At 37.1% G+C, this 17,031-nt stretch overlaps 1 protein-coding gene across 11 annotated transcripts in view; it reads left to right on the top strand.

Moving 5' to 3' along the window:
* Positions 1-17,031, top strand: part of Macc1 (MET transcriptional regulator MACC1) — a 219,988-nt gene that overhangs the window by 36,091 nt on the left and 166,866 nt on the right. For 4 of the 11 annotated variants that reach the window (XM_074065129.1, XM_074065135.1, XM_074065136.1 and 1 more), the window contains exon 1: positions 8,290-14,767. The exons of 2 other annotated variants lie outside the window; for them this stretch is intronic. In XM_074065129.1, the coding sequence (XP_073921230.1) occupies positions 14,683-14,767 (85 nt within the window). In that variant the 5' untranslated portion in view covers positions 8,290-14,682. 5 more of the 11 variants (XM_074065131.1, XM_074065133.1, XM_074065132.1 and 2 more) reach the window with 3 other exon arrangements.

Here is a 17,031-nt window from a genome sequence, read left to right as displayed (position 1 = left end):
AGTTTTAGTCATGACACATTTGCTTCATTGCTTTTGGATCTGTGAAGACACAGTTGGGAGGAACAACTGGTGGAAAAAATTGCTCATCTTCTGTCTAGAAAGTGAAGGGAAATGAATAAGGGGCTAGGTGCTCCTCTTCAAGGAGCTTCCCTTAAGGACCTGAAGACCTCAAATTAAGCCCCACTTCTTAAAGATTTTATAAACTCGCAATAACAACATGCTGGGGACCAAGCCTTTACCACATAGATCATTGGAGAACACTTAAGATTCAAACCATAGCATATACTATCTAACTATATTGGCGATATCTGATGCCTCTTTGTCTTGACTTTTAGATTACAAACTTTATATAAATAATAGTTGATATTCCTTCCATTCCCAAAGAATTTACCATCTGGTGTACCAGAGACTCAGAGAAAATAATTTTTTCATCCACGAGTGGGTGATGTAGTTGATATGTTGTACACACACACATACACACACACACCTGTTAATGGAATGCACAAAATCACTACTTTAGTCCAGAGACACAAAATTTTACACCTTCTTAGGACAAAGGTGTCTTTCCTAGGACAAAAAATACTTTAGAAATTCTCTGGAAAATTGTGTAAGATTCAAAGGAAAATGATATAAAGACAATTGAAGAATTTCTCTAAAAGGTGCTCTTTGCATGAAAATGGCAATTTCAGCAATAAAGTACAGAAGAATTCCAAAAAATGGAGAAGTCTTCAGGTCAAAAATGTAAGACAAGTAATCCATAGGAATTCTAGGGAAAACTGCACAGAGCACTTTCTGCTGTTGGTTAATAGTAGTAAAAGGGCAGCATCGCAGTATATTGGTGATCATGTGGAGAGTTGGCCCATATTTCCTTGTGGGTAATCATGAAGGAGACAAATGAAAGAAAACAGCAATGAACTTCTAAATTGCTGCTCAGTGAGGGGTCCATTTACAGATGTTTCATCTTACAGTTGAGTAAGAATCCAGAAAGATGTAATGAAGGAAAATATGAAATTGTAAGCAGAACTTGGCTCACTTTCTTAATGTAGGAAAATCACATCAATTGACCCAAATTAACTCTGGTCCTAACATTTTACTATGATTTGAGCTATTTTCTGAAATTAACTAGTAGATGGTACTGTTATTAACTACTTTTGGAAACTTATAATGTGATCACGATTCAGGGACAAAGTGACCCAGAAATGGAAGTCACAGCAGATCAGTGTCTGAGAGTCCCATTCATACTGAAACAGGACAGAGAAAAACTCCAGGGGGAATTTTCTTCTAAGCTTGCCATTTCTCTTTTCCATGGCAGCCTACTGAGAAAAATCTGAACACATGGGACATGTGTTTTTTACCCTCTCTGGTACATTTGTGCTACAGGGACTAAACATGAGTGACATTTAACCTAAGTTATTGAAGGACACTAAAAGCAAAACAAAACAAAACAAAAAAACCCCATTATTATTAAGTAACAGTAACACCCTGGGCATGTATAAACCACTTTTTGTGTGTTTGATTTCCCCCTTGGGTATAGTACATCACTAGCTCCTATATACAGAGAAGGGAGAAAGTATAAATTTTGAACCACTTACAGCATTAGGAGAAAAAAATTACTTCTGCATTAATTAGCAACTTGACAGCTTCCATGTCATTGGGGAATTAAGAATTAAGTTAGAAGAAACTTCCAGGAAGACTGAACAGTTCATTTTAGATAAACAAATATGTACTATAGCCAAGCACGATTGAGCTTTTAGCTATCTAGAGATAAATAGGTCTTTAATACTGTGCGATAAGCAGAGATGATACCTGTGACAATGTGGTAAGAGTTGTACTAGATGTTGGTATCAAAGTTTTTAGCCTCATGTAAGAGTAATTGACTATGACTGATCTAAATTGAAAACCAGCAAACCAAACTGCACTTTCAGATTTGCTAGGAAGACTGGGGAATCCACGTGGCTTAAGAAGCCACAATAGCAGACAAGACAATGTCACTGGATGGGTTCATTGTTTCTACTAAGCCCGAGAAGCCACAGTTTGCATGACCAGCCAACGTTATAAGTGTAGACTGCATATTCCATGACTGCCAGTGATAATCAGAGCAGGATACTGTTGGCACAGTTGTCTCTGTTCACCAGAAGAGTGGATTCGCTTCTGTCCTTGCTACTTTTGTGTCACCACTTTCCAATTTGGTACCAGATAGCTGTATCTGGTTAGATATTTTATATGCTTTGCCTCTCCCTTATCTACAAGGGAGAGTCACTGGAATTTCAGCTTTTATGTTGGTGCTATCAGTGGAGCGTGTAGATGGTGTGAAGGAGTAGATTTTCACCTTATGATTGAGTGCATCAGTCTCTTTTGACTTAAATACTCTGAATGACTTGTTTTTATTCTCAGTCTCTGAGTTCCTCCTCTTACTCCTTCTTCTTTTCCTTCTCTTCCTTTTCCTTTTCCACCTCCAGTTTCTTGACAAAATGCAAGATGTTATGTAAGTATATGATAGGGGCATGAACATAACATGGTGGGGGAGAAGAAGGAGGACTGAAGCCCATGTGATACCTTGTGTTTCCTGTCTGATCACCTGCCAGGAGGATTCAGGTTTAATTCCTCTATAGAGCACTGCACAGTATGGAATCCAATGATGGATGATTCTTACTATTTTTCTTGAGTCATGCAATTATAGCATAGCCTCTTTGTCCTAACCCCTAGTCTTTTCCGGTCCACTGACACTCTTGGTACCTTCACATCCCATACTGAAGAATAGCTGGTCCTTCATTAGCCCTCTCAAATAGGCCAAGCATGTGATGGTTCAGGCTATGTGGACAATCACTGAGCCTAATGTGTCTCACTTTCTAATGCCTTCTGTTATGTTTCTATGGAAACCACCTTTGAGTTTCCTTTGAACTCTGACCTTCTTCTCACACACTGAGGGTGAAAGGGTTGGTTTTCCTTACCCTTTCTTACCCCTTTCTTACCCTGTCAGGAAATAACATATGTTCATGTCCCAGTGTTTTTCTTAGTATAATAAATCTCATTAACTGCAAATGATCATGATTTCCAGTAGAAAAACAATGAAAATTTAATGGAGTAGCATGCACAAAATATCAACTCACCCAGTCATTTTTGTTAGTCAGTGCAGGAAGTAAGGAAGGGGGTCAAAAGAGATTCCCTCAAGGAAGTGACATAGCTGTATGTTGAGAGTGAACTATGGACCTAGCTTTAGGTAGCATGGGTTATGCTCACACAAGCAGGCAAAAGGAGCTAAGGCATATCTGACATGATTAGAGGAGAGCTGAGAAGGGGAGAGCTGTCTTAAACACCAAACAACAATCATCTTCATTAGCCAGATTTTGTATCTGTGATTCACAGAAATCTCACTACATGAGTCAATAGGATCTGACTCACTTCCTCCACAGTAGCTGACAGCTATAAGTCACTGGAGAACCTGTGAGGAACAGGAGAAACCCTTAGAAGCAGGGTGTGAGGAACTAGCAAAAATTTCCTTTCCTAGGTAAGACAGAGCAGTAATTAACTTTTTAAATCTAAAAAACAGAGTTTAGTCTTCAGAGCCAGAAGATTACATCATAGGAGAGGAGAGTCAGAAATGCTGGAGATAATGATCAAAATCATAGATGGAGGACCGCCCATGGTCTCAAAGAGGGAGTAATGGCAAACAAGACTACAGAACAGACAAGCCTTAGGACTTAGCCAAGTAAGTGCACAGTATGGTCAGACAATTAGTACTGATTCTTGAGAACCTTTATTTCAGGCAATGTCAGGGGCTGAACTGCTTTATTTAAAAAGTTTGACTTTCTACAATAAAGGGTATGGAAGCCAGGTGTGGTGATGTGCACATGTATGCCAGCACGCAGGAAGTGGAGACAAGAGAATCAAGAGTTCAAGGCCAGCTGAGTCCACGCCTTGAGACTCTTTCTCAGAAAACAAATAGTGAGGTTTGTAGTTTGGTGGTAGCATAGTGGAAAAAAAAAGTTTGTTATAGAAGTCACACCACATTGGATTACAGGGGATTCTCACAGTAGTATTCTTTCTTGGTATTTAGAGATTTCATTACATGCAGAAATTCCCTAGTTCAGATAGAGGTGATATTAAGCATTAAAATCCAACTTAGAATTAATATTCCAGTTATTTCAAGTTTCCTTATCAGAAATATCTACTTACACATGCATTATTGAACTGGGAATAAATAAATAAAGTCCTGCCTTCAAACAGGAAAATAAGATGGTCTGTGTATGCACACACTCAAATAAAACAATGACACATGACATAAAATGTGTTATGAGAGAGCTAGGCATAATAGTATGGAATTTATTAGGATGGAGGGACTCATTTCAGTGAAGTCAGACTGGGAAGGAGGGCTTCTTAGAAAAGAGTGTCTTTTCATCTTCTTTGAAAGAAAGGAAGATTCTGCACATCTACAGATGAGCAATGAGGATCTCAGGAAGAAGAAACAGTACTGGGACAAAATGTATAAGGTTGGGGTATATCAACAGCCATTTTTTTGAAGGAACATAAATATTAGGTCCTAGTTGGGTGTTGAGAGACTTACGACAAAGGGAACTAGAAAGGCTCTGTTTGAATTGTGGAAGGGGTGGGGGGTGTGGAGGATGATTCAACAGGGAGCTTCAGTGGGGCTTTGACTACATTAGGAGACTTGAGAAGCACACATTAGGGAAGCAGGGGCAGAGGCAGGGGTAGAATGGAGGAAAAGAGAATACAGAAAAGGGAAAAGAGAACTCTTCATCCCCATTCTGCTATCTACTTACTTTAGATGACTCCACCTATTACTTTTTGAGCCCAGACCAAACCAAGACATGTCTCTTCCTATTTTCTGGACTGTGTCTAACAGGAAAGAAAAGCTTTAGAGATGCTTTATGAACAAAGGAGGAAAACACACTTCTCAATTTTAGTTTTTCATTCCCTGTTGTTACAAAGTGAAACAATTACTGTAAGTTTCATTTTACTAAGCTTTATCATTCTTGCCTTCAATTTTCTCTTTCTTGAATTCTGAATAATTGAAAATAAAGCAGAAATATTCAGAAAGAAAATATCAACCCAGAAATGGAAAGGAAAGTGAAAGAACACATCAAGAAAGATTCATTCTTGTTTGTATTTAAAAAAAAAAATATATATATATTTTTTCTTTTATTCATATGTGCATACAATGTTTGGGTCATTTCTCCCCCCTCCCTTACTTACCCCATCTCCTCCCTTCCCCCCCACCCCCTTGCTATCAGGCAGAAACTATTTTGCCCTTATCTCTAATTTTGTTGAAGAGAGAGTATAATCAATAATAGGAAGGACCAAGGGGTTTTTGCTAGTTGAGATAAGGATAGCTATACAGGGAGTTGACTTGCATTGTTTTCCTGTACATGTGTGTTACCTTCTAAGTTAATTCTTCTCGAACTAACCTTTTCTCTAGTTCCTGGTCCCCTTCTCCTATTGGCCTCTGTCACTCTAAAGTATCTGCATTAGTTTCTCTGCATTGAGGGCAACAAATGCTATCTGGTTTTTTGGGTGTCTTACCTATCCTCATCCCTCCCTTGTGTGCTCTCACTTTATCATGTGATCAAAGTCCACTCCCCTTGTTGTGTTTACCCTTGATCTAAGGTCCACATATGAGGGAGAACATACGATTTTTGGTCTTTTGGGCCAGGCTAACCTCACTCAGAATGATGTTCTCCAGTTCTATCCATTTACTTGCGAATTTAAGAGCACATTTTAAAGTGAGTTTTTAAAAATCCAGAACTTTTTTGAAGATGAGGATCAAAAGGTCTCCACTGTGTCTGCAGCACCTCTGAGAGATATCACATTGCTGATGGAAGAGGAACTGAGACTGTTGGGCCACACCTCTGCAGTTTTCATTCACGTGCTTCCCAGAGCAGCCAGGCACTCTCACCTCTGAATCACAGAAAGAGAATCCAGCCAGGCAGGTTCCACAGCTGCAGGAGATGTATGCATGAAGATTTCTGAGTTCTTGCCAACACTGAAGGAGCTGCCTTACTTTTAGGCAAACATTAAAGCACTTTAATTTCCTTTTATGGAAGTAAGACCATATGTACTGCTTGTTCTCAGGTGTAACTACTTGATTTTTTTCTTTCCTATTGTTTTTCCAACTGTTTCCCCTTTCATCTTAGAGTGAAACTCTAGTCATTAACCTGTCCTCCTGGTTTCAGGTGAGGATCCTGAATTGTGGGTATTGTAGTTCTCTTGCCTTTCAGGATTTCTGGTTGGGCAGCATTGTTGTCACACTGGTAGGACTTCCAATCCCAGGTGGCTCTGTAAGCAGGAGTGCATGTGTTCCTTGTGGAGTAAGGCATGTTTGGAGAGATTGCCTGGCTGGATAGAGTGACTTCCATTCACTAAAACAATGTGTCCGAACGGAACAAGTTGAGACTTACTTCCACAGATGTAAGTGTTGCTTTTTCTAAAATTAATATTCATTTCACAACTGACATATGGTACACACTGAGAAATTTTCAGAAAAAATTGAACACAATACTGCTTCTTTCTTCCCAAGCCCTGCTTGGAAAACGGGAGGTAACCAGTATTCTGTGGTTTTTTAGGATATGGGTTAGAATAATACCTTGAAATATGGTTTAGAATGAAGTAGTATATTTTAAAAAGGTGAAACATGTGCAAGGTGAAACACATGCAATATGAAAAGTCAAATGTAAGAAAAGAGACACTCTGACTTGCTTCAATTAGGTAGATGATTAAAATCCTACGAAAATATTAAATGCTTCAAAAGGCATCCAGGTGTGGTAAAAAGACTGTGACTTTGAAGTCAGATCAAGTTGGATCGCCCCACTGCTTATTAGATAGATGACTGGTAACAGGATTTTTCACAGTAAAAAACTTCAATTTCCTCATCTGTAGAGTGGGTATAACCTATGTCATTGGTTTAATAGAATTAAATTGAGTGCATTATACTAAATAGATGCTTAGGCACTAACTGATAGAGGGTAACTTGGCTTCATCCTAAGTAGGTTTCAATTAAGCTTCAAAAAAAAAAATCAAAGGGACAAATAGTATTATTCCACTTATATGAGATATCTATATTAGTTAAGTTTTGCAGAAACAGAAAGTAGAATGGTGATGGCCAGTGTCTAGGAGGAAGAGGAAGTGAGAATTGTTTTATGGATGCAGAGTTTTAGTTTTGCAAGATGAAAGTATTCTGGAGATTCCTTGCACAACAAACAATAAAGTCAACACTGTTGAACTTAACCATGTGTCTAGATATTATGTGTCTTTTTTCTTAAACACAACTTAAAAAAAAAAAAAAAGACCAGTAAGTACGTGGTGTCTCCATGTATTAAGAGCTCTCTGATTCCTTAGAAAATAGCAAAATCTAAATTCATTGGATCTAATTTTAGATTGATATTCAATTACCAGTTAGTGTCTGGTTTTTATATAAAAATAATTATCAGGTAATGATGAATTTCAGGTATATTCTTAAGTTGTCTGGACCTTAGTGGTGATACTTTCATGCTCTTCTTAACATAATTACATGATTATCTTTCACTCATAATAGTGATTTTAATATGATTTTATAATGTAAAGAACCTAGAAATTATGAAATTATAGTTATTAGTTGCACTTTAATTGAAAGCTATAGCTACAGCTTATATATTTAAAAAGCAAATGTATTATTTATTCCAGTTTTCTCACCTTCCCTGTAGCTAATTTATAAATAGAATATTTTGACTGTCTGTACCTTAGAGATAATGAAAATTATTAAGACAGAGTTTGTTAAAGACCATCTCATATTAAAATGTGTTAGCTAATTTGGAGGACAAAATAAAATTTGAATTTGCATTAATTTAAGACATATGATTGTTGAAGTTTTAGAAAATCTTTTATGTAAAGACCACACGTATACCAACTGTCTATTAAGATCAAGCATTCCCTATGGTATTTGGTGATAACCGAGAGCAGTAACAACAGTGTTTTGTATGTGATATGCCATGTGAAAATAAACCCTTTCAGGTTTATTTTCTGTCAGCATGTCCAGGACAGCACCAGAATGAAAAAAAAAAAAGGAAAAGGCAGAGTGAAGCTGCAAGAAACACTGGATACACAACAGACCAGCTTTGGTTTTTATGCTGAATGCCACCCATGGTCTAGTTTCTCTAGGAAGTGCCATTTATTTGTTTGACAAGGATTTTTAATAATTCTGCAGTGTTCTCCCAGTGGACTGGGCCTGGAGGACTGAAGAATGACTCAGACACAGGCTTTGAGGGGATCCTTATCTACTCCAGGAGATGTGAGTTCATAAAGAGTTAAGAATAAGACAGTGCCCATCCATCAGTCACTTAGGCCGCCATGGAGTCACCTTTGTTAATCCGCTCTATAGAAAGCATGATGCTCAGTATCAGTAGATTAAGAAGAAGCTTCCATACATCTTTTCTTTGAAGAATAATCACAGCAGACCAGAAAACATGAATTTAGAAACTTGTATAGGAATCATTCAAAAGCAGAGTAGAGTTAATTCCCTAAACCTGAAGGAGACATTCACCAGAGGAAGGGGCAGTTCACAGTGCACCAAATTTCACAAGGACACTATACAAAGTGGCAGAACATTAGCCAGGCCAGGAAGGATGTGCAGAGCTGACAAGGACAGAAAAGGGTGATGAAAATATTTTTCATATAGCAGTGTTTTCTGAACTTTGCATGCCTAATTGATAACACTAAAATGATATTCAAGGATAAATTTTGTTTTATGACTTGAAAATTCTTCTAGCATTTGTTTGAACCCCCTTTATAACAACACAGAAGAACCAACAGACTTAAGCAGGCAAAAAGTAGTTTAATAACTCTTAAAAAAGACATCTATTTATACAGGTGTTTCCCATTTATTGAAATAGATACTGTGTTTTTCACTTATGGTAATGATAGAAATTAACCTTTAAAATATTTATCTGAGCTAAAATAAAAGTAGATTTACAGAAAAAAAATTAGGTAAAAAGTAGTTTAGATGGTAACTGGTGATGAAAAAAATCATGGCTTGGTCCTGAAGGCCCGATACTGACTAAGGGGAGTGCCAAGCATGACATTAGGAAGTGAAGTTGAATAGGCTGTTTTTATGGAACGCTGGAAAAGAGACAGATTGCATAGCCTATGGAGAGCATTCTAGGGATTTTGATGATGGTTCTGGAGTAAAGTTAGTTGTGGAAGCTTCAAGGGAATTTGGACTTGCGCTCCTAAATAGCAAAGGCTTCAAAAGTGTCCTGATCCACAGACTAATGTGTTGAAAGCCTTGCATGCTTTGACAGATGCATCCAGGGAACAGCACACAGATGGGACCATGAACACAGGGACAGCACTTTGGAAACAGATTTTGATAACATCAGTATGCATAAATATGCTAATGAAAAAGGAGAGTGGAGTATTTAGCAAAGCAGTCAGTTGATAATGACAGCCACACTTTTGAGTTTTTAAACATGAATGAATGATGGTAACAATGGCAAAAGAGATTACCACTATGTTGTATATAGGTCTCACCACAAAGTATATTTTTATTGTTTTAAAATGTTTCTAAGGGGTAGGGCTATGGCTCAAGTGATAAGGACCTCCCTAGCAAGTGCAGGGACCTGAGTTCAAACCCCATACCATTACCCAGTATTTATTTTTCTACTTCTTTGTGAATATGTACAGAAGCAGTATATAACATTGCCTTTAGTGTTTAAAAAATTTATATGAACAATAAAGTATACATTATTCATGCAATTTGCTCTTTTCTCTCAGCATGGTACATCTGAGATCAACTCATGTTGATACTTACAGAACAACCTATTAATTTTCATAGCTATATGGTATTTGCTATCATAAGTAGCACTATAAAATATTCTATTACATTCTCTTTGTGTACAGATACAATAATTACACTCGTGAATATTTCTAGGAATGGATTTGCTAAGCCATAGGCATTTTTATCTTCAAATTTATGAAATACTGAGAAACTGCTTTCCACAATAATTATACCACATTATATCTCTACCACTATAGAGCTCCTGTTTCTCTAATTATCAACAAACTTGTTTATCTCAAATGTTATAATAAATAATCTTTCCAGATGTAGTGGAAAGCCAGGCACTTGTGGCATCTGGGACATTCAGATATGTTTAGAACACTCAGATCTCCAAAATACAGTGAAAATTTGATTTTAAATCACCTTTTCTATGCTTTAACCTCTGGTGATAGAAATTGACTGGTTTTTCTATTTAACAGATGTTTTCTTTAGTTTAACTATATTTATAGCAATGATAATATTGATAACAACTGTCAACTGAATGCTTACTATTTGCCAAGTGCTGACCTCACCACTTTAATTACATTACCTTATTTAATTTTGAAGGCCAGATAATGATATCATCTCTGAGAGAAGAAACTGATTCACAGAAATTATGTCAATAATAAGTAGAGAGTATGTATTTTATACTAGTGAGTCTCTTCCAGCTAAAACAGGTAAGAAGAAACTGGGAAGAGAGACATCAAAGTACTGTAGTCCTTACATTCCAAATGTTTAGAATCTGGTTAATATTTAAATAAAATAAAAAAGCATACTTAATTGATGGGAGGAGTTCAATAAGTGCAATATTAGTACTGAAGAGAATTTAATTTTGCATAGAAAGATAGGAAAATTCTTCTTACAGATGATCAAAATTTACTAAGCCTTGGAGACTTGAAAGAAGCAAAAATGGGATGAAGTAGCTTTTAGAATATATGGAGAAGTAAAATAGATCAGTAAGTAAGAAAAATGCCATCTCTCCACATAGAAAGGTATGCCTGGAGATTTAATATTTAGAGAAACAGGAGCAAAAATACAAAGAAAAGATTGAAAAGATCGGGGGAGTGTAATTATGAAGAATTTTCAGCCCAAGGACTGTGCACTTTATTCCCTGAAGCCAGTGGCGAATTGCCATGGGTAACTGAGGTGGGTGGCATCATTCACTTATTTATTCAGTAAATATTTACTCCACCTGCAGTTTGCTTACACTGCAGATACAAGAATGAAGGAGGTCATCATGCAGAAAAAGTACAAATACATATATAAAATTTATAATACAATGTGGAAACTAAGGCAGAGGTTTTCACAGGGTAGAGATGCCTAACCCAGGGTAGGGAAGTATGGTGAGGAGAGGGAGAACCAGGTGGGAGATATTCCAAGATGCTTTTGGGGATAACATATACTTATTGTAGTGATATGAATATTGTAGAAATTAGTAGATTGGGAACAACGGCTGAGGGACAAGGAGATAAAAATGATTGTGTGTGATCTCTCTGATATAACTATCTAACTAGGGCGGCGGTGGTGGTGGTATTTTTGTTCCTTAAGTTAGGCAGATAGAAGAAACAGTTTTGGGAGGGAGGGGATTTGAGTTGATGCTGATGGAGTTTGATGTCTGTGGCCATCCACATGGGGAAGTTGCTTAAGCAATTGAACAAGTCTGGGAGTCAGGAGTGCCAATAGCTAGAGAAAGATAGGTAGTCAATAATCCCTGCACGGGTAGCTACCAACATGGGTGTGGATGTCTCTTTCATGGGTGATAAGAACTGCAGCATGAGAAGAGTAACAGACTCAGAGTGGTACCCTCTGGCATAATAACCTGAACCTTTAATCAGAGGAAGAAGCAACCATTGTGGAGACTGAAGATGAAAGGCCAGAGAAATAGGAGGAAATTCAGTGGAGAGTAGAATGAGTGAAGACAAAGGAAAACTTTTCAAGAAGGGAGTTCATGGTGTCTCATCACAGAGAGGCCAAGTAAGAATGGAAAGTGCCATTTGAGGCTGGCATGGTGGCTCAGATCTGTAATTCTAGCTACTTGGGAGGAGGAGACTGAACAAAAAATCATCAAGATCCCTTCTCAACAAATAAGGTAGTTGTGTGGGTGTGTGCCTGTGGTTCCAGCTATGTGGAAACATAAGAGGAAGGATTGTTATCTGAGGCTGACCCTAGGCAAAAATGGAAGATCCTATCTGAAAAATAACTAAAGCAGAAAGGGCTGAGAGAATGACTCAAGTGGTAAAGCACCTGCCTAGCTAGTGCAAGGCCAAATTGAAATCCCAGTACCACCAAAAATAAAAGTGCCCTTTGAATTTCACTGGGAATTTTGCCCAGAGTAGTTTCTGCAAATATGATTGCACTTGTGTTTCAGCAATATTGCTTTTCCTGGCAGTGGGTAGAATGGCTTAGTAAAGGAAGAGACAAGAAAGTAGAAGACCAGTGTCATGGATATTGGACTGGGACTCTTCTAGAAAGGAGACAATAAGGACTACACCAACACAGGTGCTGTGCCCTTGGATAGAAAGAGACTGTGGCAGTAGAACTTACCAAGTAGGTAGCTTGGGTATGTGAGAAAGAGGATGGAGCTCAAGAAGGCTCCAAGATATTAATGTGGAATGAATGTGAAGCTGTGAAACCATGGATGAAGACAAAGTTGTGTTGGGAAGATAAGGCAGTTTGAGGTATATATAGAGATGAATGCAGGCAGTCACACGGAGACAACCTGTAGGTAAATGTTACAGTTCTGCAACCCAGGAGAAGGATCAAGGGCAGCCACGAAAAGCACTGAGCTTTCCCATAAAAACTGTGATTTGGAATTGTGATAGAGGGGATCACTAAAAGTGAGAAGAAACAAGAAAACCTTGGGATATGTTTAAATAGGTAACATAAGAGGAGTCACTGAAGTAAACAGAAGGAATGATCAAAGCAACTGCAGGAAAATCACTGGGATATTAATTTAAGAATGTAGTTTTAGGTAACCAAGGTCAAGACCAAAGTAGACAATATTACCTGTTAATCAGAAAGAGTACCAAGGGAAACTGTTGGGATCTAGGTTTCTTCCAATACTTGTTTTGTCTTGGAAAATATGTTTTCATAATAATCTACTGTAATATTGTGATTAACGTTGTCTCCAACGCATTTTTTCCAATGTCTACATTTTTTGCATGTATATAAAAATACTTAACTTTGTTTAATTCTAGAAGATAGCTTTTTGTTTATTTTCCTCACTACTGAAATTATAGAAAATATTTTGATCATGTTGCATTGGCTAAAATTAACCTGTTTTGACATCATGAAATTTTATGACAGGTAAAACTGTGTATGTAATTTTTGGCATTCTAAAGAAAAGAAAAGAAAGAAAATGTCAATGAAAGTATTGATTCATACATCAAAAAACCTTTATTTGCTGCAAAATGCTCCTTGATAACCATTATATAAATTTAATTATAGATGCTTAGGTTGGGGTGATAAGAGAAATCTCTCTTTTATGCTTTGATAATCTAAAATATGACATTTTCATCAAAGTGTATTGCCTCTGCTAAGTGGGGCATCCTGTTTTTGGATAATTTTAATAAATGGGAAAGTAGTAAAATATTATTTTGTTTAATATCAATATTAAAATTTTTTTTATGTATAAAGTTTACTTTCTCCTTTTCACCTAGCTTACAAACTTATAGTATGAGTGTAGTGTTCATGTGATGCCTCTATTTCAATATTTTTTCTCTCATATCTTGTGAAAAGAAAGTATGTTTTTCACAGCTGAACTACTTACTGAAAAATATAAACTCACTGATTCTATCTTTGGAGTAACATTCAGTTTTTCAAAGGTTGATGTTCTAAACTAGTTGGTCACTTATGTGGGAAGTTCTTTTTACTTAGACTTGGATTGAGACACAAATGTCTTAAGATGTCAAGACTAAAAAAAATGTTGGAAATAGTGTGGGTCAAATAGCAAAACTTAAAAATCACATTTTCAAAAATGAGCAATAATGCAGGTTTCAGTATATATCCAAAAATGTCTACAATGATAATAAAAAAATAATTTTTGCGGGGAGGGTGTTCGAGATTGAATCCAAGGCCCTCTGCATGTTAGACAAATACTCTACACTCTGACCCTAAACTAATTCTTACAAGCAAAAAAAAATCCAAACAATGTTCCACCATATATATACATATGTCATCTGCTTCAAAATGCAAATGGAAGTACGTCTGACCTCCTTTCTTAATATATGTTAGCGTTGGAACCTTATTGTTTATGAACTTCTCCTTATCATGATGATTACATAATTTTCCAGTATTAAGTGACTATTACCAGAGCTGCAGTGATCATTTTTGCATCTTAACAGGTTATGCAATTGGACATTGTAGCTATGAGTTCAAGGTAATTGATTTCAGATAACTGAAAGAGTTATCTCTTCAGTTACCCAGTTGGGAATATTTTCATAATTCTTGAACTGACTTACAGTTGCAAAAAGTAAGCTGAAGAGAATTAACACTGAGAGGCATCTGTGAGAGATTTTTGTAAGGCTATCCCAAAACTGATGGATAAAGATGAGGGGTACTAATCTCATGTTAAGCCTAGAAGAAGTGGCTTCATGGCCTACTCCAAGAAAAGTTGTGTGTTTCTCTGCTAGAAAAGCAGAGCTCAAGGAGGCATAGGTGACTAAAGATTTGGACGCATCACTTACTTCCCAAGTTTTGTAGTTAAAAGCTACTAACAATCTTCCAAAGTACATGCATGGACATGTACATACAAAAACACATACACACACAAATGCACACACACACACACACACACACAAAAACCACATTAGCAGCAATAGATATTAGCCAGGTCCAGAAAGGAAGGTCATACTAAGCTTTTAATCCTATGAATAAAAATGTTCTGTTCTATTTCCTTCGCCCTTATCCGCAAACTCTGGAGCCATCAGTATTGCAGCAGCCAGAAGCTGAATGATGGAAAAGGTAAGGTAGAAAAAGAGAAGCTGCATGACTTACCAACCCTTCCTGAAGACTGTGGACCTATATAGTGTGAGGGAGTAGGTTAGCCTTACACTAGGAGATTGGTATGCTGATGGATGGAAATCATTTTGCAACTTTTTTTTAATTGTAAGAGGTACCTGAAGATACATGGTGCCAACAGGGGAATTTTCATCAGTGTTATTAAAGAAAAACAAAAAACCCCACTTCCTCCAATGAATAATTTTTTAATGGTGAACAAAAATAAAATTGCAATCTATTTTATTTTATCAATTATGTTTAAGATATTTACATACCTATCTTTGCCTACAAGACAATATATTATTAATCTATGGATTTCTAGATTAAAGTTGGAGTTAATTGTTAACTTAGGGTGTGAGTTAAGAAAACTGAAATAGCACTGTCGAGCTGTACTTTCCAATAAAGCAATCACAAGCCTCATGCGTTTTTTTAAAGTTTACATTAATTAAAACTAACAAGTTAGTTCCTCATTGAGATAACCATAATGTCTACCTGATTAGAGCACATATAGAACTTTTTCTGTATCAGAGTTTTTAGTCCTTATTATAAACACTATACCATTTAACTCTTGCAAAGAGTTAAAAAGGTAGTTATTATTTCCATGAAGTAAATATAAACACTAAAGATAGAAAGGTTTAGAGACTTGATCCAGTGTTTTGATTCCAGGTTCCAAGCTCTTTTCTTTAAGCCACATGGGTTGATACTCAAGACAAGTATAAAAGATAAAGTCTACTTTACATTCAAAATACAAAAAGGAATGTTCTACAACATAGAAATTCCTAAGGGGAAGAGACAGGGCTCATGTCTAGGTCATTCTGCTTCTTATACTTCCTATTTACCACCTGTAAATTGTATTTACAGAGGTGGATTGAACCAAAGATTGTTTTCATGATAGATTTTAGATAGCACTAAATAGCATCATTAATCTATTTATCCCATGCATTAGTATGGTTTTCTAAGAAACTGCTTCCTAACTTTCATTTGGGTAGGTTGTTCAGAGATGAGACTTGCCTACTTTGCAAATGACGATAAATGAAATTCATCATAAAAATATTGCTGCACACTAAACATCTAGTGGTGTGTGGAGATAATTGTTTTATGGGAGAAAGGGAATAAAAGTACCAACTGGAAGAAAATGAAAGCTAACTAGGGAAGTGTGAAACTTACTTCACTTCATAAGAGGCCAGAGTGGGTCCACCACCTGCCCAAGTGAGGAGGGTTGGTTCTACATCTTGCATCCATTGAGGTGGAAACTCAACAATGGAATTGGAGGTAGTCCTGAGTGCAAAATCTTAAGAGAGAGATTATAATCCCTTGGGCACTGGTAGTAGCAGATGAGGGATGAGGTGTGCTCTGTCCACTTGTCTGCATTCTTACTAGTTCAGGCCACTTTCCTAGTTCAGGTATTGTCACCTCTCCTTGTCTCTAGCTGTGCTCCATCTTTTGGTCTCTCTCTTCCAAAAATGTAAATTATAAATAAATTATGCCATTCCTTTAATTTAAAGTGTTCAGCATCGTCTTTCTTTTCAAGTTCCTCAGTTGTCTTCACACTAAGACCATACCCTCTCTCCCCTGTGTCCTTTCCTCTTGTTACCCCCCTATCCTCATGCCTCAGTCCTGACCCACTGCCTTAGCCTCACTGAGATAGTTGCTGCTTCCTGAATGAGCCATGATCACTCTTGGTTTTATACCTTTGGATTCCTTTTACCAGAAACACTCATGAGCTTTATCTTCCCTATAAGTTCCCCTGTGGAGCTAGCATTCGAACCCAAATAGGTCAATCTCCAGAACCTATTTTATAAACACTACATGATAACACAGGGCCTGGCAAGCTGAAGAGACTTCCCTTCCTGTTGTAGTGCATTATCCTGGCTGCTTCTTTCTTCCCTCTCTATTTTATAACACACAACAGACATGTCATCCTTCCTCATGTGTAACCAGCACTCATCAAGGTCTTCCTTATATTTGGTTACGCAGCTCAGATGATATACCATCACATTTCTTCATTTAGAATTTTTTTTTAAAGAAAGAGACATAATAATCGTAATCCATCCTCCACAAGGCTGGGCATGTAGCTCAGAGGTGGAGTGCTTTCTTAGCATGCATGAGGCCCTGGGTACAATCCACAGCACCACAAAAAAAAGAAGAAATGAGGAGAAATCTATCCTACCAAATAATATCCAATCATTTTCAAAGAATTTAACAACTACCTGGGTAGACATAGGTTG

Source organism: Castor canadensis, chromosome 2 (assembly GCF_047511655.1).
Source record: "Castor canadensis chromosome 2, mCasCan1.hap1v2, whole genome shotgun sequence".
Lineage (NCBI taxonomy): Eukaryota > Metazoa > Chordata > Mammalia > Rodentia > Castoridae > Castor > Castor canadensis.
Note: the sequence above shows the minus strand (reverse complement) of the source record. Positions and strands in the feature narration are given on the sequence as shown.